This window comes from Microtus pennsylvanicus, chromosome 11 (assembly GCF_037038515.1).
Source record: "Microtus pennsylvanicus isolate mMicPen1 chromosome 11, mMicPen1.hap1, whole genome shotgun sequence".
NCBI classification, from domain to species: Eukaryota; Metazoa; Chordata; class Mammalia; order Rodentia; family Cricetidae; genus Microtus; species Microtus pennsylvanicus.
This window is the reverse complement of record NC_134589.1, coordinates 72,522,840-72,546,008: the sequence shown is the minus strand read 5'-3', so window position 1 is coordinate 72,546,008 and position 23,169 is coordinate 72,522,840. Positions and strand designations below refer to the sequence as shown.

Here is a 23,169-nt window from a genome sequence, read left to right as displayed (position 1 = left end):
TTGAGGCCAGTCTGCAGTTCGTAGTGAGTCCCAGACAGAAAGACCCTGTCTCAAAAAGAAAAAGAAGAAAAAAACAAGAAGAGGAGGAGGAGGAGGAGGAGGAGGAGGAGGAGGAGGAGGAGGAGGAGGAGGAGGAGGAGGAGAGAAATGATGATATTGTAAGGCCCAGTCATGACAGGCTCAATGAAGACCATCAGGGCACCACCCAGGAACAGACCATACAGGGTAAATACCTAACATTCCAACCTTAGGATCATCTGATGTCCCTTAGCCCAGGACACACCCATCTCCTTTCACCAGGACACCCCTAGGCAAATGAAATGTCAGCCAATCAGGGGTCCTGAACCTTAGAAATCCCCCACACATACACCCCAATTTACTACTATAAAAACCCAACCCTAACTGAGCTCAAGGCTCTCCGACCCCTTCAATAGGATGGACACACGGAGAGTCCGAGATTGCAAACTTGTGTAAGAATAAAGGCTCTTTGTTTCTACATACAGGGCTCGGTCTCCTTGCTGGTTTTGAGGGAACTCCATGACCTGGGCATAACAAATAACAATATAGATTGATACCTAGAACATGCATCACTCAGCTTCAACAAGTTTTATTCTTCCAGGAATTCTTTATCTCTACCTCCCTCCACCTCCTCCTCACTCTTGTGGGCTACCCTTCCATAGTCACTTACTGACCATCTCCTTCTGACTGGTCCAACGATTCCTTTGTATCCCTTTTTTTGTTTGTTGGTTTGTTTGTTTGTTTGTTTTTCAAGACACGGTTTCTCTGTGTAAGCTTTGGAATCTGTCCTGGAACTCGCTCTATAGACCAGGCTGGTCTCGAACTCACAGAGATCCTCCCAGCTCCTTGGTACCCTTTTGAATTTAGAGATTAATATGGATAGCTTCAGGTTTCAGGTATTAATCCCTTACCGTGGTTTTAGCATTGTTCTACAATTGATTTACAAACCTGTGGTATCCCACTATTTAATTCTTCCCGCTCTATTGCAGTGATGGAAACACTGCTGTACCAGATAGACAGAGTCCCCATCTTTCTGAAGTTCACTTTTTGATAGGCTATTTAGATAACTGGAACAGATGTAGAAATAATGTCAGGGAATGATGACCATAGTGATTTCACAGGCTCAGAGTAAAAAAAAAAGAGTGTCAGAGAGTGCTCAGGGAAAGACAGATTAAAAGAAGAGACAGGGAGCTGAGTCAGAAAAGGAAAGAGCCAGCCATCATCGGAAGATCTGGGGGAGGAGGCCTGCATGGGAAGAAAGAGTGTTTGAAGCTCTGAAGAAGCAGCACATGGATGGTTTCAAAGGCAGAGAGAAGATTGGTGGTGCCAATCTTCTGGGAGAGGACAGGTCATAACTATACTTCTCTGGATCTGAGTTCTGATGACGTCATCTACGTCATTGGTTTGTGCTTTATGCTTAGGTAGAAAGGTGAGTGGGAGCCATGGAATCTGCTGGGGGGAGGGGGGTTTGACTCCCAGGCTAGTGAACACACAGCATCAGCCCTAAAAAATATGTGAATGCATATTCTAGGGGACTACATTAATGAAAGTACTAGCCAAAGGGATTGTCCCTGTTTCAAAAATTGCTACAATAACTTTGGAGAAAATCAACAATATTTGTAAGTAGATTTTGAAGCCTTAAGGTAAACTGGATTTTAACGTTTTCAACCATAACAAATTGAAGGTCACCAAATTTTCACCAAGAAAGTGGGTGTCCCTTTCTCATTTACAGACTCCACCTTCAGATATGATCTCCAGTAAGAGTGGTAAACTAGGGGGTCTCCCAAAACACCCAGAGATTTTAGTCCAACTTGTCTTGACTGACAAACAGTGGAGGGCTGGGTTGTTTTGGGTCATCTTTCTGGCCACTCTTCCTGTTCCAGGCATTCCTGGAGAATTAGGCTGTTCTGGTTGGCATTTTCACTTCTCCCTCACCTACTCTTCATATTCCTCAGAACAAGGGCATGTGACTGGCATGGTCTCGTGTCTGAGAGACTTGTACGCTTGCACAGATGTGACGCAGCAATGAAATCATGAAGTGGACACTTGAGGACATTTGTCCTTCTCTTGACCCAAGGCAGACCCTAGGAGAATGATCTTAGGTTAGGCAAAGGGGAATCAGTGACGGTTGAAAAAACTATGGGATTATTTTTAGAACAGTTAAATAACACCCACAAATATACTAAATATGGTGATAATTTTCCATATCCAATAAGGCTGTTTTTTATTATATGTGTAGCATGTATGTATGTGCACCACATGTGTGTCGGTGCCCTTGGGTGCCAAAAGAGGTGTTGAATCTCCTTGTACTTCAGTTAAAGATGGTTAGTATGTGGTGCTGAGAACCAAACTCAGGCTTTTTCGATTGTTTGCCTTGGTTTAGTTTTTGTTTTTCTTTTTTTCAAAACAGAGTCTCACTGTGGGGATCAGGCTGGCCTTAAACTCAGAGACGCACCTATGTCTGACTCCTAAGTGTTGGGATTAAAGACGTGCAGTCACTATTTCAGCCCAAACTCAGTTTTCTATAAGCACAGCAAGTGTTTCTAACCAGAGTGATCCATCTTTTCTGCCCCTCCAGTAAAGCTTGTGAATAAAACACACACACACACACACACACACACACACACACACAAACCACCCAAGTGGATGGTCCCTGCGGCAGCTGTGTGAGCCCCTGCTGTAGTAGCAGAGTCAGGTTCAGCAATCAATGCCATGTGTTTTCTTTGCCACCAGTCTTTTCTTTACAATCAGTGCTCTAGTTACCAGGCTTAGAGTGATTATTGTTTTTATACCTTTGCATCTATGTATTAGTGGCAATTAATTCCTAGAACTGAGATTTGCTGAGTTGGGGTTTATATGTAATTGCAATTTTATAGAAAAGGGTAAACCTCCCATTTCTAGGTTGACGATCCTTCCCCGTCCTTCCCAAGACGAAAGGTGGAAGGAATCCAAATATCCAAAGGTAGATGGATGAATAAAGAAACTGTGGCATATACCTGTAATCGAATGTTATTTGACCTCAATGGAAAGAAAATTTAATGCACACCACAACATCAATGAACCCAGGTGTTCGGTTTGTGAGATAAGACAGTTAAAAGGCAGGAATGTGTTTGGCATAGTAGTACCTGCCTGTAACCTCAGCACTCGGGAGAGCTCTTGGGAGATGGGACTCAGTAGAATCCTAAGTTCAAATGCACTAGTAGAGATAATGAAATTCACAAAGACAGTGGAATGGCGTTCGCAGGGGTGGAGTAAAGACCATAGTGGGGAGTTAGTGTTTGATTAAACAGTTTTGTCAGGACAGACGGAGAAGGTCCACGAGGTCAGACACGGTGGCGCACGCTGGCTGGCTGATCTCCGGGTTCACAGGCCGCTATGGTCAACAGAGCGAGTTCCAGGACAGTCAGTGCTACATAGAGAAATCCTGTCCCGAAAAACCAAAAAAAAAAAAAAAAAAAAAAAAGGCAGCCAAACCACAAAAAAAAGAAAGAAAGAGAAAAAGAATGAGCGAACGAAGGAAGAAGAGAGAGAGAGAGAGAGCGAGCGAGAGAGAGAGAGAGAATAAAAAAAGGTCCTCTCACCTGAAAATGAAAAAAGCGGCACAGCAATGTGAACGTAGTTAATGCTACGGAAATTTACAGTTGACATGCTTCAAATAAGAATTGGAGATGTAACTCAGTGGTAGAGCTTTGCGCATGCAAGACCCAGAGTTTGAGTTTTAAAAAGAAAATATGTATTAAAATGAAGGATTTTGAATATATTTTGCCACAATAAAACTGAGTTCATGGGGCTCATGACATTTGCATTTCGATCTTAAGTTTCCAGAGTGTCGTTGTTTTTTTCCAAGAGGGTTTCGTCAAGTCTAAAAGTACTGCCATGCGCCCAACGTGGGGCTCGAACCCACGACCCTGAGATTAAGAGTCTCATGCTCTACCGACTGAGCTAGCCGGGCGCTCCGCTGGAGAGTTCTTCATTTCTTCAGGGCTATGTTTGGAGAAGAGTCAGTAGGAAGTTTGGGGCTGAACGGAGAATTTGATAGAACTACCAAAGCGCAGACATTTTGAGCCGTAAGTGCCTGAGCATCCTCCTTGTTTAGTTCCATTTTCTGCTTACGTTTTTCTACCAAGATCAGGGTTTTTTTGGGTGGGGTAGTGTGGGGGAAATAACTCGAATGTTATTGGGAGTAGTTCCGAGTTGAGAAAAGTGAGCGAAGCGAAGCCCGCCACTGCTAACGACCTTTTCTAACGCGTGCCTCCACCATCTGGAGTTTTTCGCAGCTCTCGGCTTGCTCGTTCAATTTGTAAATTTAGCATGAGAAAAACAAAAACCTATTATGCGAAAAAGTGTTATTATCTGGAGATGCCGGGGATCGAACCCGGGGCCTCATACATGCAAAGCATGCGCTCTACCACTGAGCTACATCCCCACTCGCTCTCGACGGCTTCTTAGAACTTTCCTAGTGATTGCATGATGTAAGCCTCCTAATTACAGACTGAATCCCGCTGTCTGCGGACCGCAAACACTACAGAAGCCGCGTCGTCGCGGCGTGCGTTCTGGAGTCTTCCTCCGATCCTCACCAAAGAAGCTTTTTCTCCCGGAAAGATGCCCAAGCGCGGACAGATCCGACACCAGTAACTGGGTAGAGGATAGAAAAGGGGAACAAAGAAACCCACTCATCAGGCGTTATGACAAAAAAGAACCGCGACCCGAAAAAGAAGATACGTTTAGTTTGTGTAAACGCAAGATAATTGTAAAACATAAAATGTTTAAACAAAATAATGAAGTTAATTGCTCTAGATGCGGAAAGTGCATAGGAAATGGGCAAGTTTTCAAATGCTTGATTTTTTCCCCCTTAATTTCACAATTTAAAACTGTGTTGTGATGGCCTGCAGGCTTCGTGGATAAAGTAACATTTAAAAGGAGAGCTGGGGGAGGTGGGTAGTACACTCTACAGGTTTCTGCGAGGAGACAGAAGCCGTGCGAGCCCAGGAGCTGGGATTCGACGGTGCTGCAGTTGTGTGTCTGCATAGCATTTGTAAGTCAACCATAACTAATCAAACCACTTCAGCAAGGCATCTCCATGAATCAGTTGCCCTGCCCTCCGTCCACTGAAGAGGTCTTCGCCACATTCCATTGCATGTGTGTATGGATGAGGGGGGGTTGAAAAAACAGCAAAAGTATCGGTGAGCTACTTGGAAGCTATAGTCCACAGAAATAACCTTTTTTTAAAAAAAAAAAAAATTCTGGGTCTCCTATAACTCAAGCTGACCTTCAACTGGCCACGTAGCCAGAGATGACCTTGAATTCCGGATCCTCTGCCCTTGAACGCTATGATTACAGATCTGTGCCACCAGGCCCAGCAAAAACACATCAGTGAAGGTCCTTGAAGTCTTTACTCTGGCTTCTTGGTACCGGCCCTGCTCACCACCTGCAGTTCTGTGCTCGAAGGTGGTGGCTGGCATTCCTTAGTCCCGGGACTCACTCGTTTCTTCAACTGACTTAAAGTTCCTTATCTTAAAAATAATTGCATTTGAATTTGCAGAAAAATTAAAACGTTCCATGACGGGGGGGGGGGGAGGAATCAAGCAGGAGCCATTACAGAGGAGTCTTTCCGACATGTAGTAATATCAAGAAGGCCCACAGGGCTGCATTGTGGTCAACACCCAAAGTCATAGGAGATGATGAGGACAGGGAAGTGTAGCTGGGCACAAAGAGAAGGTGGGGTCTTCAGGTTATTGTGAGGACTTTCAGATTTTACTGAGAGTTAGTAGCTATTCAGAGGGCTCTGGTGTATACTGTGGAGACATCAGCTCTCAAATGGTTCTCTAAGGTCAAAAAACTGGAAGCTCAGACATGGGCTTAAGCCAACAGAAAGTCTTCCTAGCCAGCAACTATACGGGATAGTCAGGATCCCAGTGTAGTAGGGAGCCTTTCTCAGCGTGAGTCTCAAAGCACAAAACCATTTCTGGGTTGACATATACTTATGTCAGTCAGCCAGAAACAACTACAGAAGCTAAAAAGTAAGGTCAGTCCATTTTTGGGACTTTCCCAGAACTATATGGACTTTGATGGAGGAAGCCTTTGTTTCAGTTTTGGCAGGCGTTGCTGTCTACCGTCTACATGCTGAGTGTTACAGTCTGAATGGCACTTCCACCATGGAGTCAGTTGTGCTAAGGTCTGGGGTCCTGTTCTAAAAGCTCCCAGGCGTGTTGAGACTGAGGCCTAGGGACTGAGCCCGGGCAGGAGTGGAGTGAGAAGCCGCAGAAACTAACAAGAAAGTAGGAGACCATAGACTGGAGAGAAGGGGAACGAAGTGTCCTGGGTGGCAAGGAGAAAATGCTCTCAGGAAGGACACTTCAGAGAGCAGGAGAGGTGCTCGAACTCACAGAGATCCGCCTGCCTCTGCCTCCCGAGTGCTGGGATTAAAGGCATGTGCCACCACCACCAGGCCCTAGAAAGGTTTTGAGAGGGGTAGAGAAGGTAGTCAGACCTTCGTGGCCTCCAGAGCAAAACGACACAGGGAAGCAACTCCAGAAAGCGTCCGCAGAATCCAGCTGGACACCAGTTGGAGAGACAGAGAGGACAGAGAGGTGTTTTTTTTTTCCTTTGGTTGGTTGGTTGGATTTTGGGGAGGTAGTGGTGGAATAATACTGAATGAAATGAGAAAAAGTGATCTTATTATTTGTTCAGAATTAAAGGGGAGAATTGTAAGAGATTTAGTTAACAAAAGTGGACAAAAGGCCGTCCCTGGGGCGAGGAGGTACAGCCAAATTCCAGACCCTAAGTTTAGCTCAGCGCAGTGCCGAGAACAAGATACCTTGCCCCGGAGAGCCAGGCCTTTGCCCCTGCCCTGCCAGGTCAGCCCAGGTCGCCAAATGGGAGTGGAGTCCAGCTGGGCTTGTGTGCTCACCTGTCCCGGAGTGTCCTACTGCTGCCTGGGCCATACTGGGCGGTCTAGAGGGGTTGAGGAAGGGGGGTCGATAGAAGGGAGGTCGCTGGCTGGGGTGGTGGCTCTGGGAGCCCAGAGAAAGGGCACCACCTGCCTCCACTCCCAGCTGGGTGCACCCTCAGCTCAAGTCTCAGCTTGCCGGGTGCCGGCCCCGCCCTTTCTCACCCAGTGGGTACACCGGAGCCCGGCCCAGCTTGGAGTTACTGTAGAGCCCAGGGGCCTTCCCAGCGCCACAGGACTTGGATGTATCAAGGACACGGATGGCGACAGTGGGGCCGCGGACAGGGCCGAATGCAGGGGCCGAAGCGCTGGCGCTGGCGGCAGAGCTCCAAGGAGAGGCGACATGCTCTATCTGCCTAGAGTTTTTCCGGGAACCGGTGTCGGTGGAGTGCGGTCACAGCTTCTGTCGCGCCTGCATCATGCGCTGCTGGGAGCGTCCTAGAGCGGGGACCGGCACCGTGACCCGCACGCTGCCCTGCCCGCTGCCCTGCCCTCAGTGCCGCGAGCCAGCGCGCCCCAGCCAGCTGCGGCCCAACCGACAGCTGGCCGCTGTGGCCTCGCTACTTCGGCGCTTCAGCCTACCCCCGACAGTCACCGGGGAGTGCGGGACCCCTGCGGTGGCGGCCGGGACTGCGGCTGCCCGGTGTTCGCAACACGGAGAGCTGCTTAAGCTCTACTGCCAAGACGACGGACGTGCCATTTGCGTGGTGTGCGACCGCGCCCGCGAGCATCGTACGCACGCCGTGCTGCCACTGGAGGAGGCGGTGCAGGAGGCCAAGGTGGGTGCAGGATCTTCTGGACCCCTGGCCCTACTCCAGCCCTCCCGGCTCTCCTGGCAGACAACAGGCAGGATGGCCTACAGCGGAGCTCGCCTCTCCTTTCTCTCATCCTATATTGTGGTTTTCCAGGACATCCCTCATCTCCTCTGGTCCCTCGGAGCCCGCTGCTGCCTGGAGACGACCCCAGGGACTTGAAGATTTTCTTGTCTGTTACCAACCGTTGTTGTAACTCTGTCTAGAAGCAAAGTCTGTTTCCATGCCCACAGGTCCTCCGCCTTCACTTACTTCTTTCCTAGGGGCGTGGCACTACTCAAAGTACCTTGTTCTTGGAAGACCATCATGGGGGCTTCCTGGTTTATGTGGTCTGTCTCAAGAGGTCTGGGCTGTGTGAAGCCTCTGGGCACCTCCCCTTAGTCTGTCCCTTAATGGGTACCTGCACAAGAGGTGTGTGCACCCCCTGGCCTTTGCTGCTCTGTCCCTCTCCAGCCCTCCTACACGTAAGCTTTCTGTTGCTGGAGACAAGATGGGCTGAACCAGTGTGGGAGTCTCGAGTTTCAGCATAGACCCTGTGGCTGATGACCTTGGGGAAGCGAGCTCCTGGGGCTTTGGAGAGCCTCTGCGTCTGCTTTGCGCAGATAGGCTTAGTTTGCACAAGCTCTCTTCTCTTCGCCCCACAGCCAGTGATGTCTATCCGGTCTCCTGCCCCCGAGAGCGAGCGGAACCTTGGCTTTCTCCCAGATGGCTCTAGGATGGCACATGAGAGGGTTTCCAGAATTCTCTTCCCACAGTATCTCCCTTCGTACCACAGGAGCTGCTGGACTCCAGGCTGAGGGCCTTGAAGAAAGAACTGGAAGAGTATGAAGTGTTCCGGTCCACCGAGGAGAGGGAGAGCAAGGAGCTTCTGGTGAGACCACGTATGGGAGGCATAGTGTGTGTGTGTGTGTGTGTGGTGTGTGTGTGCTGTGTGTGTGTGGTGTGTGTGTGTGTGGTGTGTGTGTGGTGTGTGTGTGTGGTGTGTGTGTGTGTGGTGTGTGTGGTGTGTGTGTGTGGTGTGTGTGTGGTGTGTGTGTGTGGTGTGTGTGTGTTAAAACAGTAGGGTGGATTTCAGAAAGATAATATGGTATATACATTATGAAGGTTGACCATATAATTTAAAATACAAACCAGAGCTTATGAAAGGGACTGTTCAAATAATTTTTAGGATTCACAGTCACTGATAACAGGCCAATTAGGATCTTTAGTAGCATCTTGTAACTGAATGCATTAATTTATTTCTTCACAGAAACATGTCATAATATGTGAAAACATGAACACAATAAGGAGACACATATTATTAGCCTGAGATATATTTTGCAGTGGAAAGAACTAGCTCTGTAGACCAGGCTGGCCTCGAACTCACAGAGAGCCACCTGCCTCTGCCTACCAAGTGCTGGGATCAAAGATGTGTGCCAATGCTGTCATTTTCTACCTCAAAAATCAGCCCCTAGCTCAATAAACAGTGCTGAAAGAATGAAAGAAACCATTAGGGCCTTTTAGGGCGAAGTCATTTGTTCATAAAGCCGGGAATAGAGGGAGAAGCCGGAAGGACCTTCTTATTCTTTAGAAACGTATAGAAATTTACATTGTGGGATGCACGCGCCAGTGTCTGCATGTGGAGGTGAGAGGGCAACTCTGTGTCAGTTCCTGCCCTCCACCTTGATGTCATCTCGGGACTGAACAGATGGCCAGGTTATTGAGCCAAGTGTCTCTGACCTGCTGAGATGTCCCACTAGCCCAAACTCCCTGTTCTTTAGGTTAGGAAAGGAAAGATTGTGAAGTTCAGATACCCAGGCTCCTCTCTGTTGCTATTGTTGCTTCATAATTTGCTTGAGACAAAGCCTCTCTATAGCCCTGGCTGTCCTGGAACTTGCTATGTAGGTTGGCTTCTAACCTACAGAGACCCACTCGCTTCTCCCTCCCTGGAGCTAGGGTTGAAGTTGTGTACCACCATGCCTGGCCCTCTCCTTACTGCTGTACTTTAGAAAAAAGCAGCGTGTGAGAGAAAGACACCATGAGACAGAGTTCATGTGAGGGTGGTTTTATTAGGGGGAAGTTACGTAAAAAGAGGGGAGGGGAGGGCAAGACCGGCTTCTGGGGACAGGAGTGGCAGAATAAAAAAGAAAAGGAGGGGAGAGAGACAGACAGACAGACAGACAGACAGACAGACAGATGGAGACAGAGAGAGATATAGGAGGTGGACGGGGCCCTTTTAAAAGGGGACGCAGTGAATGTGCACCGGAGGTGCTCTTAGTGGCTTACAGAATTAGCCCCTTAGTGTCACTTGGTGATAGGATTCTGATGCATCCTGTCAGAACCCCAAGGTTAAGCCAGCACAGATGCTCGAATACTAACACCCTTAACTGAATACCAACACCCTTAACTGAGTACCAACACCCTTAACTGAGTACCAGCACCCTTAACTGAGTACCAACACCCTTAACTGATTTACACCTTTGTTTCACATTTGCTCATTCCCTTCCATTCCCAAAGCAAAGTTCATCCATTCAGACCTTTATTCCACCACTGCGGGAGAAAGGAGCAAGAGCTGGCTCTTCAACCTTTGGTTCCCATCTTTGACTAAGAGGACATTCTATTCCCAGCCTCTGACCCACCTCCCCGGGGTATTGTTCAGCACTTTCCACCTCTGCCCTTTCCCAAACCCAGCCTATCCAAACCAGGGCCTTTCACGGCCAAGCAAGTGCTCTACCAGGGAGCCAGGTGTCCCTCATTCTTCTTACTGTACACCAGCAGCGGGTGAACCTGCCTCTGCTCTTCCACTAAACGGGAATTTCATAATTGTACATATCATGTGGGCTGGAAGGTGGGGGGTAGGAAGAGGAGCATACTCTCATCTGAAAAATGCCATTACCCCAGGGGTTCTCCAGTAATGACTGCAGGCATTTTGTTTGTCAGCACTGGGAGTGTCATTGGCACCTACCGGCAGGGCTCTTAGGGGTTAAATAGTCCATAATACACAGGGAAGCCCCCATTGCCAGGAATTATCAGGCCCCCAATGTCAACAACAGCAAGACTGGGACACCTCTGTTTGCAGTCTTCTTGGTCCATTACTCTGCTTTCTGCTGGTGTTGCACGGTATCATTGGCTGCATGCTTTTTGAAGAATAGAGTGTGTCATGGTAAATAAAAAGAAAGGGGAAGTGGGTGCCTGTCGGCGAGCCCTGCCAAAGTATGCCGCTAAGCAAACATGTTTGGAGCAGCAGTGTTAGTGCGAGAGGATTATTGGAGGGAGAGGGTAGAGAGGAGGGGAGGGGGAGAGGATAATAGTGAAAGGCCATGTGGGGACAAGAAGAGGAAAGAGAGGAGCAAGAGGCAAGAAAAACGGGAGAGCGAGCTGTGCACCTGTCGCACAGCTGATGGTGAAAGACACCTGGCAACAGGTGACAAAGTACTGCTTTGGTGGCAGAGACAGGATGCAGCTGCAACTAACAATGCAGCTGAGCGGGCGGTGGTGGCACACGCCTTTAATCCCAGCACTCGGGAGGCAGAGGCAGGCAGATCTCTGTGAGTTCGAGACCAGCCTGGTTTACAGAGCTAGTTCCAGGACAGGCTCCAAAGCCCCAGAGAAACCCTGTCTCGAAAAACCAAAAAAAAAAAAAAAAAAAAAACCCCCCAAAAAAAAAAAAAACAAAATAAACAATGCAGCTGGGTTAAGATGGCTCACACTTTTAATTCCAGAACTTGGGGTGTGTGTGTGTGTGTGTGTGTGTGCAGAGACAGAAGGTTCTCTGTGAGTCTGCGGCCAGCCTGGTCTTCATAATGAATTCCAGGACAGCCAGGGCTATAATACAACAACTGTGAAAATTTAGTGTACAGGTCTGGAGGCTGGGAAGTCATCAGAAGGATGGCACCGGGCCGGGCGGTGGTGGCGCACGCCTTTAATCCCAGCACTTGGGAGGCAGAGGCAGGCGGATCTCTGTGAGTTCGAGACCAGCCTGGTCTACAAGAGCTAGTTCCAGGACAGGCTCCAAAACCACAGAGAAACCCTGTCTCGAAAAACCAAAAAAAAAAAAAAAAGAAGGATGGCACCGGTAGCTCCTCTGCACTGCATGAGAGCCTTCTTGCGGAACCATAACAAGACAGAGGGTATCACATGACAAGACAGGGGGACTATGTTCTTAGGTTCTTCCCTTCCTCTTTACTTTACCCCACTCCAGTTTTTAAAGGTGGTGTCTCATGCAGTCCAGGTTGGCCTGGAACTCGCTATGTAGTCCAGGCTGGCCTTGTACTTGCGGAGACTCATCCTCCCGAGTGCTCCAGTTATAGACATTTCACCACTGACGCAGACAAGGAGAGTTGTTTTGATAAAACACCTTTACTTGGGCTGTTCCCTTGGGAGTCAATGTTATACAGTTAACAAAAGTACAGACCTTAGAGTCAGACCCCGCTGCCTTAGAATCTTGGCTTAAAGCCGGGTGGTGGTGGCGCACGCCTTTAATCCCAGCACTCGGGAGGCAGAGGCAGGAGGATCTCTGTGAGTTCGAGGCCAGCCTGGTCTAAAAGAGCTAGTTCCAGGACAGCAACCAAAAGCTGCGGAGAAACCCTGTCTCGAAAAATCAAAAAAAAAAAAAAAAAGAATCTTGGCTTAACAGTCATCTAAGATGGGTCTTCCCATCCTAAAATGGAATAAGAAGGGTGCCACCTCACTGGGTCAGGGTGAATGAGTTAAAATGCTCCTTGCTGATGCTACCAGTGTCTGACGATGGAAATGAGGCAGGTGTGCTGTGGGAAGCCTCGGGCGCCATGATCTGAGCCCAGGGCTCCTGACTGCACCCTCTCACAGTCTCCTCTTCTCATCCTTTCTCTCCTCTGTAATGGCCTGGGAGAGGACCTTGCCTAATTGAGCCAATCCTAATTGATGCTTCGTTGTTGATAGCCAGGTGGGTCCTTGTTTACTCTATTGGAATTTTGCTACACAAGTAAGTGTGTTTGTGTAAAAAAAAAAATTCAAGGAGTTCATCTAAAAGCATGAAAAATCCTGAATCTGACAAGGGAAAGACTAGAATGTTAAGTCTGAACGGAGCATGTACTTAGTGCCAAGTGTGTGTGCTTAACACACTTTGGCTTCTTCTCCCCTCTACTTCCAGAGTTCTACATTTCCCCCTTGCATTTCCATCAGAATTGAAGCCAAAAGAATGTTTTAAAAAAAACGGGGTTGGCTCGGGAGGCAGAGGCAGGCGGATCTCTGTGAGTTCGAGACCAGCCTGGTCTACAGAGTTAGTTCCAGGACAGGCTCCAAAACCACAGAGAAACCCTGTCTCGAAAAACAAAAAAACAACAACAACAACAAAAAAAAAAAAACGGGGTTGGGTAGCTGGGTGGGGTGGTGTTAGGGCACGCATTTAATCCTAGCCCTCTGAAGGCTGAGACAGGCAGACCTCTGTGAGTTCAAGGCCAGCCTGGTCTATGTAGAAAGCTCCAGGCCTGCCAGGATTACATGGTGAGACCCTGTCTCTAGCATATAAAGTAAAAGGGAATTAAATAAACACACAGAGGAAGAAGAAGCAACCTTTGATTTAATCCTCATGATGGAAGCTGCAGTTTGAGGTAGCTGTGGGGAGTTTGAAGCCGCCCTAAGGGGTGTAAATCCAGTGCCTTAAGAGATAACAGAGGACACTGTGGCTGGGGAGAGAGGAGCAGGTGTTCAGGCTGTGGCCTGCACACAGTTGGGCTATTTTAATTAAGGGTGTGTACTGTATGCAGGAGTGGGTGTGCCTCTGTTTCCCCAGGGGAAGCCACCCTCCTTAAAGCTCCTGTCTTTACCTTTAATCCCAGCACTTGGCAGGTAGAGGCAAGCTGATCTCTGTGAGTTCAAGGCCAGCCTGGGCTACAAGAGCTAGTTCCAGGACAGGCTCCAAAGCTACAGAAAAACCCTATCTCGATAAACAAAAGCAAAAACAAACAAACAAAAAACAAACCCAAAATGAACCAACAAAAAGCTTCTGCAGGTCCCCCCCCCCCTCTAAATCATGTGCCAACTTCTCTTCCCGAGACAGAAGCAGATGGCAGCAGAGAAAGAGAAGGTGGGGGCAGAATTCCAGGCGCTGCGGGCCTTTCTGGTGGAACAGGAGGGTCGGCTTCTAGGCCGACTGGAGGTGCTGTCCCGGGAAGTGACCCAGAAGCAGAATGAGAACCTGTCCCACCTCGACGGTGAGATCACTCAACTGTCCAAACTCAGCAGCCAGATCCAGGAGACAGCTCAGAAACCGGATCTAGACTTCCTCCAGGTGAGGCTGGCTCAGTCACAGCCTTGAGGCCTTTGCCCTAGGCCTTAGGAGAGGCTGCTGGAGAATAGTCAGACCCCAGGAAAAAGGGGATTGAAGAAAAGAGCACTGGTTCGAAGGTTAAAAGGAATGTGATAAAACATTCACAGTTATCATTATAATTTACAATTTATTTTACATTAATCTGTATATTCACACTTGAGTACAGTCTCAGAACACAATTCTTGTCTTTGCTATCTGTAATTCGCTTTAACGTACTCTATGCTCTTCTATTTTATTAAAAAAAGAGTTGGGGATAACCAGGCAGTGGTAGTGCACGCCTTTAATCTTTTAATCTCAGCGTTTGGGAGGCAGAGGTTTGCCTGAGTTCAAGGCCAGCCTAATCCACAATCCTGGAGAGCCAGGACTGTTACACGGAGAAACCCTGTCTCTAAGAGCAAGCAAACAAAAACAAAACAAACAAACAAAAACAAGTTGGAGCCGGATAGATGACTTAGCAGTTAACAGCACTTCCCAGTCCCCAAATGGTGACTCATCACCTGTAACTCTAGTTTTCGGGGATCTGGCACCCTCTTCTGGCTGCTGCGCACAGGTGGTACACAGTCATACATGCAGGCAAAACCCCCATACATAAACATGTGTTGTCTGTTTTTGTTTTCCGTGACGGGTTTCTCTGTGTAGTTTTGAAGCCTGTCCTGGTACTCTGCAGACCAGGTTAGCCTCGAACTCAGAGAGATCCTTCTGCCTCTCTCTCCCAAGTGCTGGGCCTAAAGGCGTGCGCTGCCACTGCCTGGCTACATAAACCTTTTTTAAAAATAATTAATTAGTCGGGTGATGGTGGCGCAGGCCTTTAATCCCAGCACTCAGGAGGCAGAGGCAGGTGGATCTCTATGAGTTTGAGGCCAGCCTGGTCTACAAGAACTAGTTCCAGGACAGGCTCCAAAGCTACAGAGAAACCCTGTCTCGGAAAAAGAAAAGAAAAACAATTAAAAATGAGTCACCAGGACAGGCATAGTAGCACACACCGTTAACCCCAGCCCTCAGGAGGCAGGGGCAGGCAGATCGCTGTGAGTTTGAGGCCAGCCTGGTCTACACAGTGAGTTCCCAAACAGCCAGGGCTAGACAGCGAAACCCTGTCTGGGGAGGGGGGGGCATGACCACACACACAAAAGAAAGAAGACACCGTGGTTTGTCGCAGGTGGTAACCATGGTAGTGGTAAACACTGGCTCTTGTCTGGTAGCCCAGGGAGGATTTCACAAGCAAGACTTTGCCTATCTGTGGCCAAGGCTGAAGGGTACTCTGAGTTGGAAAGCCCTGCTGCCTGTGTTCAGGGGGCATGGCTTATTTTCTGGGAGTCAGGTAGGGGGGAAGTCATGTTTTCTCAAAGGGGGAATGAGGGTTATATGGTCACTGATTTGGTTTCCTTTCCCTTTTCCCTTCCAGGAATTCAAAACCACACTAAGCAAGTGAGTGAACCTAACTATCCCTAGGTCTTCCCAAGCTCCTTTGCCCTCCCACCAAGCTTTCTCTTTTCATCCCAACATTATCTCCCACCCCCTGACCCCCAACTCCTACCTCCTTCCTTATCTGGGTACCTTTTGAGGCAAAGGCCCACCTACCTGGCTGTGGGAATTCCTGCATGAGGTTGGCTTTCCCTTCTCCTTGTACAGGAAGCAGCTGGGAAGATGGAGAGAAGGGATGGGGAGAGGGAGAGGGAGGGAGGGAGGAAAAGAGAGAATAAGACAGTCAGTTAGATGCTCTTCTCTTCAAAGGCAATTCTCCAGGCATGTAAACTCCTTCCCCCAGTCCCACCTCCTTTATAAAGGTTGTGTTATCTCCCAAAAGTGCACAAGTTGGTAATCAAGCCTCGAGGATTACACGTATCTAAACTACAGAGGGCAGTGGCGTGGGCTGGTGTTTTGGGGACTTCCTCCGGGGCCTTGTCCTGCAGGTGCAGCAGCGTGCCTGGCTCCAAGCCAACCACAGTCTCATCTGAGATGAAAAATAAAGTGTGGAATGTCTCCCTCAAGAGTTTCGTCTTGAAAGGATTGCTGAAGAAGTTCAAAGGTGTGGGGTCTGGATGTGGGCTGGGCCATGCAGTGTTGGGTGGAGGGGCTGTGCTCCTGGCAGGTACATGGGACCTACAGGCATGTCTTTCTTGAACTGTGAAGGAGACAGGAGGTGGGGCACATCAAAGGCAGATTGTGGGAAGGCACCGATGACAAACCCGTCTGTCTTTCACACCAAGGCCTCCTGCTCACCATGGGTAATGGGGACAGGAAGAAGGCTAAAGAGGGAGATGCCAGGTCAGACCAGTTCTAGACAATAGAGGGAGAAGGGGAAGTGGTGGAGCTAGGACACTTGGGGGTCCCTCCCCCCTGTGTTCCCATCTTTGTTCTCTACATCCAACTCTTGGCATCCTGAGTGTCTGAAGTCAGGTGGAGTCTCGGTGTGTGGGAGAGGAGGTTTCCTGGCCAGGCAGACTCCCATGCTGTGCCCATTCACTCTGCTTTGTTTCTCTGTAGAGGATCTCCAAGGAGAGCTGGAGAAAGAGGAGAAAGGTAAGAAGGACCCTTGCGACTGTGAGTATAAGGCTGGCCAGATGGGGAACCTGCTCCCTGCCAGAGACTGTCTCTCCAGGCTTTACAAGTGGTCGCCCCTGTCTGCCCACCCACGGCAGTGACTATCACTCTGCCCCCATCCTAATCTTTGTTTGACCTCTTTGAGCCCTCAGGTGCCAATGGGGCCCATTGGTCCATAAGCCATGAGTGGTTAGGATGAGGAATGATTTGGCCTCAGGTTGCTTGGGATAGAGAAATCTTCTCAATCTCTTGGGGATTGTGTGTGGGACTGGGGGGGGGGGGGACGACAGTGGAAACAAAGGGAGGCTGCAGAGATCTGGGAGGGGGAGGTGATCCAACACTGAAGGGAGGGACACATGTGGAGAGTACCTGGGTAGGATCCTGTAATGGCCCCTTTCCCTCTATACCCTCAGCCTCAGGGGCCTTCAAGTAGCTAACTTCATTGCACATCAGGGCCTTGGCTTACTGTGCAACCACACACACTCCTTGCTACTTCTGGAGTGCGCCAACCACACTCGAACTTCAGGACCTTTGCACAGCAATGGCCATCCCTCAGTCAGAGTCAAGCTCTCCTGTCATATGGCTGATTTCCTTACCCCCTTCAGATCTTTGCTCTAATGTACCCTTCCAGGGAGGCGTGCCTGGCTACTGTGGATGAAATTACAATTTGCTCTCAAGTTAGATCTCTTACCTTCTGCGGATCACACACTGCCTTTCTCACACAGCCAGGAAGGAAGCAACAAACGGGCAAGGTTGTTCACCTGCCTTGATCTCTCTGGTATTCCAGAGTGTCCTGGTCACTGTTTTATTGCTGTGAAGAGAGAGCAATAAACTCCAGTGTAACTCCTATAAAGGAAAACATTTAATTGGGACTTGCCTTTATAGAGGGTTAGTTTATGATCATCATGGCTGAAAATGGACAGGCACAGTGCTGTAGCAGTAGCTGAGAGCTTTGCATCCTGATCATAGGTAGCAGGCAGAAAGAGAGAGAGAAAGTCTCTGGGCCTGGTGTGGGGTTTTGAAACCTCAAAGCCTAACCTTAGTGACATACTTCCTCCAACGAGGCCACACCTGCTAATCCTTCCCAAACAGTTCTACTTTCTGGTGACTAAGCATTCAAATATATGAGCCTATCTATCTTCAATTGCCAATTGGTGAACATTTTCTTCACCCTGGCTATATGTTCAGTTTTATAACAGAACAAGGATGGTGTTTCCACAAATATCTCAGAATAGGCTACCTCTAAAGACACAGCCTTTTAAAGACGGGATCACACTATATAGCCCTAGCTCTCCTAAAAAAACCAGAATCATCACACCTAGAGAACGTGATCATTCTTTCTTGTGTCTAATTTTCAAATTTCTGCAATTGTCTTCCTTTTGAGACAAGGCTCTGCCACTCCCGCTGGCTGCCCTTGAACTCCTGATTCTTCTGCCTCTACCTCCTGAGCTCAGGCTTTCTCTACCACCCTAGCTCCACAATTATCTTTGACATCAGATTTGTTGATCCACTCAAATTGAGATCCAAATCAGGCCCACCGTATTTCTTAGATTTTACGAGTTTGTTAAAAATTTTAATACGTATTTGTTAAATTGAGGAAAGAGATACAGAAGAAAGAGGAAAGTTAAATAGCTAACGTGGAGGGAGGAGGGAAGACCAGGTGATAAGAAGGTAATGTGCTCTGAGTGTGTCGGGACTGTGAAAGTCCTGCGGTTGGAGACATCTTTCCCTTTCTCTGTCCTCAGTGGAACTCACTTTGGACCCTGACACAGCCAACGCCCGCCTCATCTTGTCCCTGGATCTAAAGAGCGTGCGCCTAGGACAGCGTGCCCAGGACTTGCCTAATCATCCCCGCCGCTTTGATACGAACACTCGCGTTTTGGCATCCTGTGGTTTCTCCTCAGGGCGACATCACTGGGAAGTGGAAGTGGGCTCCAAGGATGGCTGGGCCTTTGGTGTGGCCCGTGAGAGCGTGCGTCGCAAGGGCCTCACGCCCTTTACCCCTGAGGAGGGCGTCTGGGCAATGCAACTCAACAATGGGCAATACTGGGCTGTGACCAGCCCGGAGAGGACGCCCCTCAACTGTGGACATCTGTCGCGGGTGAGGGTGGCTCTGGACCTGGAGGTGGGGGCGGTGTCCTTCTATGCAGTGGAGGACATGCGCCACCTCTACACCTTCCGAGTCAACTTCCAGGAGCGAGTGTTCCCCCTTTTCTCCGTTTGCTCCACTGGCACCTACTTGCGAATCTGGCCTTGAAGAGCTGTGGGCTTCCTTGGAGGAGTCAGGGCAGCCGTGGAGGGAACTCTCATCTCTAAGACAGAGGTGCTCCATCTTGGACCTTCCCTCCACACCCCTGACCCAGACTAGAGGACTGTCATAGAGCACAACAGAGTCTCTGAAAACTGAGAGACACAGGAGAGACACGCTGTGGGGTAACTGCAAAGGGAAGAGATGCCTTGGACCCTTGGGGCCTGCTCCCTTCCTGTAATGTTCCTGCACATTGTATCTGAACTGTGGAGAGGTGGTGGCCCACTAGAACAAATGCCCAGCTCTTAACAAGGGTGCTTCAAACCACATGAATTTACTACCTTGATTTAGAAGGGTCCCTGTGCGCACAGAACAGTGTCAAAGACTGGTACCCTTGCAAAAGGGTGTGCTTTGGCCTGGGACCCACCGGGTTATTAGTTTACATTCGTGGCAGCTGCAGGCTCTGGAGAGGTCATTGAGTCCTCCGGGTCCAGCTGGCCAGGCTGGGCTGTTTATTTAGGGAGGAACGTTGTAGCTCCCGGCTCAGAAGCCAGTCTGGACTAGATCTGGAAGGAAACTCTTGACCTATGTACGAGGCCTGGATGGACAACGGTGTACACTTATACCCGTACATTGCTGTTTTCCAGCACTCCTTAGCCTGATGTCCTTGAACACAGTGACTGGCAACACGTGGTCACAGGTGCCTTAAGCTTCACAGTTTCCATTGCTGTATATCTCCTTTGGGTAAAGAGAGCAAAAGGTTCTGGAATTGTGAAACACAGGTTGATATTTAGGAGTTTACAGGTGGCAACTAGCACGGTGTAGAGATACACATGGCATCAACTCGGTCCTGACAAACTCTTTTGGGAACTTAGTAACTCTGTGCAGACAGCAGAGAAATCTGGTGGCGAGGATTGCTGTGCCTCTCTGCCCGGAAGTGAGTTGAGCACCCCGGGCGAGCCTCCTTATCTTCTTGGATACAAAACAGGGCTTCTGGAAAGGCAGCAGTGTTGCCTGCTTCGTGCTCCCCTGGGAAGCAGCAGAGTGGATGGAAATACAGATTTTGAACACATTTCTGGGAGTGGTTGGACTTATTCTGTTTTGACTGCAGGAGGCTATGCCCGAGCAATGGCTTCAGCTAGTGTCATGTGCTTGAGGTGTGTGAGCTTGTGAGCTTATATCTCAGATTTGGGATCAGGGTTTTGGAGGGGGGCATTTATGAACAGCTGTATAGGGGTTAGCTGTTGCAGATACGGCTTCCCATTTACTGTGAAATCATGAGGAACAGAGTTGGGATCCCAGCACCCATGTAACAGGCAGCGAGCTCTGTAAATATCCAGGTCTCTAGCTTCAAGGGATACTGTGATGTCCTCTTTTGGTCTTGGTGTGCACACCCCAGAATTAGTGCACGCATGAGCATATACATTCACACACACACACAATTTCACTTCAAAGGGATAATTTATTCTGGTGTGGAGACACGACAGCCAGCCTTAACTGATAACACTGCTCTATCCCAGTCAACTAGCACACTTCCTCCAGGTTGATCAAATCTATGTAATAATTTATACATCACTCCCCTAATGTCTTTAGTGTGGGAACTGCAGCCCCGAGTTATGATCCCTGCCCCCCCATTTGAAATGCTTATCTGCAAAGAAAACATAATAAATTTCCTCTGGCCGGGCGGTGGTGGCACACGCCTTTAATCCCAGCACTTGGGAGGCAGAGGCAGGCGGATCTCTGTGAGTTCGAGACCAGCCTGGTCTACAGAGCTAGTTCCAGGACAGGCTCCAAAGCCACAGAGAAACCCTGTCTCGAAAAACCAAAAAAATAAAAAAAAATAAATTTCCTCTGCTCCTGGAGCGGGGGGGGGGGGGGGGGGGGGAAGGAATTTTGAGTGCATGGTGATCATTCCTTGATCCCTGCTGGGGTCAGGTTACAGTCCCTATGCAGCCCCCTCCTCATTTGGTGCCATGGTATAAAAGCCAGCCCCAGCAGGACAATAAAAGAAGCTGTTCCACCTCAACCTCGTGCTCTGTGCATTCATTCAACCTGGACACCCTCTGCCGATTCTTGGACTTCAGGGCTGTGCTGGCGCGGCACTGTAGTGTTGGCTAAAGAAACTTAATATGGTCCCAGGGGTGAGGCTGCTGACATTTACCCTGGAATGCCCGTGAGACCCCAGTGGCCTGCAGGTGAGATAATTATAGGATAGTGATGTCCCCACTCTCTGCTTTTATGAACACTTATCTTAGCTGTGGGACTGGAATGGAGTGGTCTTCCTGTGACTACACAATGGGAAAGAGAAACAGTGAGGGGAGTAAAGCGATTTCTCGTCCAGCTGCGGAGTCCATAAAGATTGTAATGGACACTTTTGGTATCCCCTTTATAAGCCTCCCCCCCACTTAGCTCTCTACAGCCACGGTGTGCTGTTTGGTCTAAGGCTGCTGTCCTGCTAGCATTAAGAACAATCTCATTCCATATAAACGGAGTCTGTCTTCAGTCTTTACCAGTGCATCAGCACGCCACAACACTGGACACAAGTATAAGTGACTATGTCCTGGGGACAGATTTAGATAACTCCAAATACCTGGTTTCATGGCTCCTTTAAAGATGAGGTCTCACTCTGTATCGCTGGCCAGCCTGGAACTCTCTCTCTTTATGTGGACTAGGCTGGCCTTGGACTCACAGATCTGGGATTAAAGGTGTCTGTCAGTCAATCATACTCGGCTTGTATGATTTTTCGATGATTGCAATTTCCTTTCCATCATTTAATAATTGTTTAGAAGGACAAAGTATTACATGTTGCAGGAAGTGGGATGTTGGGTATGGGTAGCTATCCTGTGTACACGTGAGGCCAGGACTAGGGATTATGGGTAGCTGCTGTCTGCATGCAGACGTAATTATGTCTGTCAGTGAATGGTACTTAGAGCGTAATTACAGATTTCTGTATAATGGCTATAATGTAACAACGGTTACTGGGACAATTATTTGGCTACAGAGAAACTTGGTGGCTTGGCTGTCCGCTCACACCAGACTTTGTGTGCCTCTCCCTCTCATCTCTTGGGCGTCATTGGGCTCCTAAGATTATTTGGTCTCTGAGAAAAACTGGGCCTAAGACATCCTTCTTACTTCATCGTTAGTCCTAGACCTGAGATACCCGGGATTCCGCATCTTCACAGATGCACTCAAATGAAGGGTACCCAGGGGCTGCCTCCGGCCTGTACAGCTACTGGCTTTCGAGCCGCGGCAGGCAGGCTACGGCAGGCCACGGCAGGCTAGCTACAAGGGGCTGTGGATTACAGCCACTGCTTTTAATATTGTCTCAGATTATGACTCCTGTCCTCCCCTAGACCCTCATCTTCTCTGTTCTCCGCTCAGGGAGCCCTTAGGGACCCTGACAAACTCGTTCATTGCTTGCTTTAAGATGTACATTAAGGGTTGGTGGTCCTTTTCCAATTTGCGTGAGTGTGGTGGGACCAGGGGACTCTAGGTCTCCCCACCCCCGTGTTCTCCACTCAGCACCCCGGAATGGTCACTACCCAGCCCATCTCAGGTACCACCCTAACATCTCTGACTTTGTGGACAGTTTCACCAGCACCGTTCACTTCATTCCTTGGTCACAAGCCCCCTTCCCGCTTCTCTGGCGGCCCAATGCATTCCTCACAGCGGCTGTCACTGGAGGGACACTCCTCTCCCGTCCGCAGGCACACCGTGTTCGGGTTCCTATCTTATCTGTCCTTGTGGACAGAGCAGTCGGGTCTGCTACTGCAACTCGATTGAAAGACAAAAGTTCTACTTTCGTCACTATTTAACTTGGCGTTAACTGCTTGGGTGCAGGAGCCGCTCGCGTGGCAGGCTCCATAGCTCAGGGGTTAGAGCACTGGTCTTGTAAACCAGGGGTCGCGAGTTCAAATCTCGCTGGGGCCTACAACGCACACCTTCTTTTTAGAACAATACTGAAACCGTGGGTGGGGAGCTAGGTTCTGGCGGTGTTACTTTTGTTACTTTTCTTCTCACGTAGTTGCAGCCCACAGCTAAATTCCTGCATCCTCTCTTGAAATCAGACCCACAGCGAATTTCCCCACGAAGTCCCCCGGTCCAGCGCTATTTCTCCGCTGTTTCCCCTCGGCACGCTCTCGGTGAGACCACCCCCAACCTCCTTTCACCCCATCCTTTTTAATGGCTCGATCCCACTTCCCCGGATGGAGAGCTCGGCACCATCGCGTCTCTTCGTCTCCGGGTGCCAGCCTCCGGATCCCCCGCAGCACCGGGCCCTAGGTAGGCGCCTCTGGTTTACCGCCAGGGCGGG

The 23,169-nt window shown here is 49.2% G+C and overlaps 1 protein-coding gene and 2 non-coding genes across 4 annotated transcripts; 2 read left to right on the top strand and 1 right to left on the bottom strand.

Annotated features, from left to right (window-relative positions):
* Window positions 1-4,372: 4,372 nt before the first annotated feature.
* On the bottom strand, window positions 4,373-4,444 carry Trnaa-ugc (transfer RNA alanine (anticodon UGC)). The gene has a single exon. It is a non-coding gene; the product is annotated as a tRNA-Ala (tRNA).
* A 2,123-nt stretch (window positions 4,445-6,567) lies between these two features.
* On the top strand, window positions 6,568-20,684 carry Trim7 (tripartite motif containing 7). Of its 2 annotated transcripts, none has more exons than XM_075992822.1 (7): window positions 6,568-6,608; window positions 8,555-8,650; window positions 13,799-14,029; window positions 15,471-15,493; window positions 15,979-16,094; window positions 16,553-16,588; window positions 18,355-20,684. In XM_075992822.1, the coding sequence occupies exons 3-7, from the start codon at window positions 13,805-13,807 to the stop codon at window positions 18,864-18,866; spliced, it is 912 nt and encodes a 303-aa protein (XP_075848937.1). In that variant the 5' UTR covers window positions 6,568-6,608; window positions 8,555-8,650; window positions 13,799-13,804; the 3' UTR covers window positions 18,867-20,684. The 2 variants fall into 2 exon arrangements, with proteins under 2 accessions (XP_075848937.1, XP_075848936.1); XM_075992821.1 differs by lacking the exon at window positions 6,568-6,608 and adding an exon at window positions 6,933-7,746.
* Window positions 20,685-22,714: 2,030 nt separating this feature from the next.
* On the top strand, window positions 22,715-22,787 carry Trnat-ugu (transfer RNA threonine (anticodon UGU)). Its single transcript has one exon. It is a non-coding gene; the product is annotated as a tRNA-Thr (tRNA).
* Window positions 22,788-23,169: the final 382 nt, after the last annotated feature.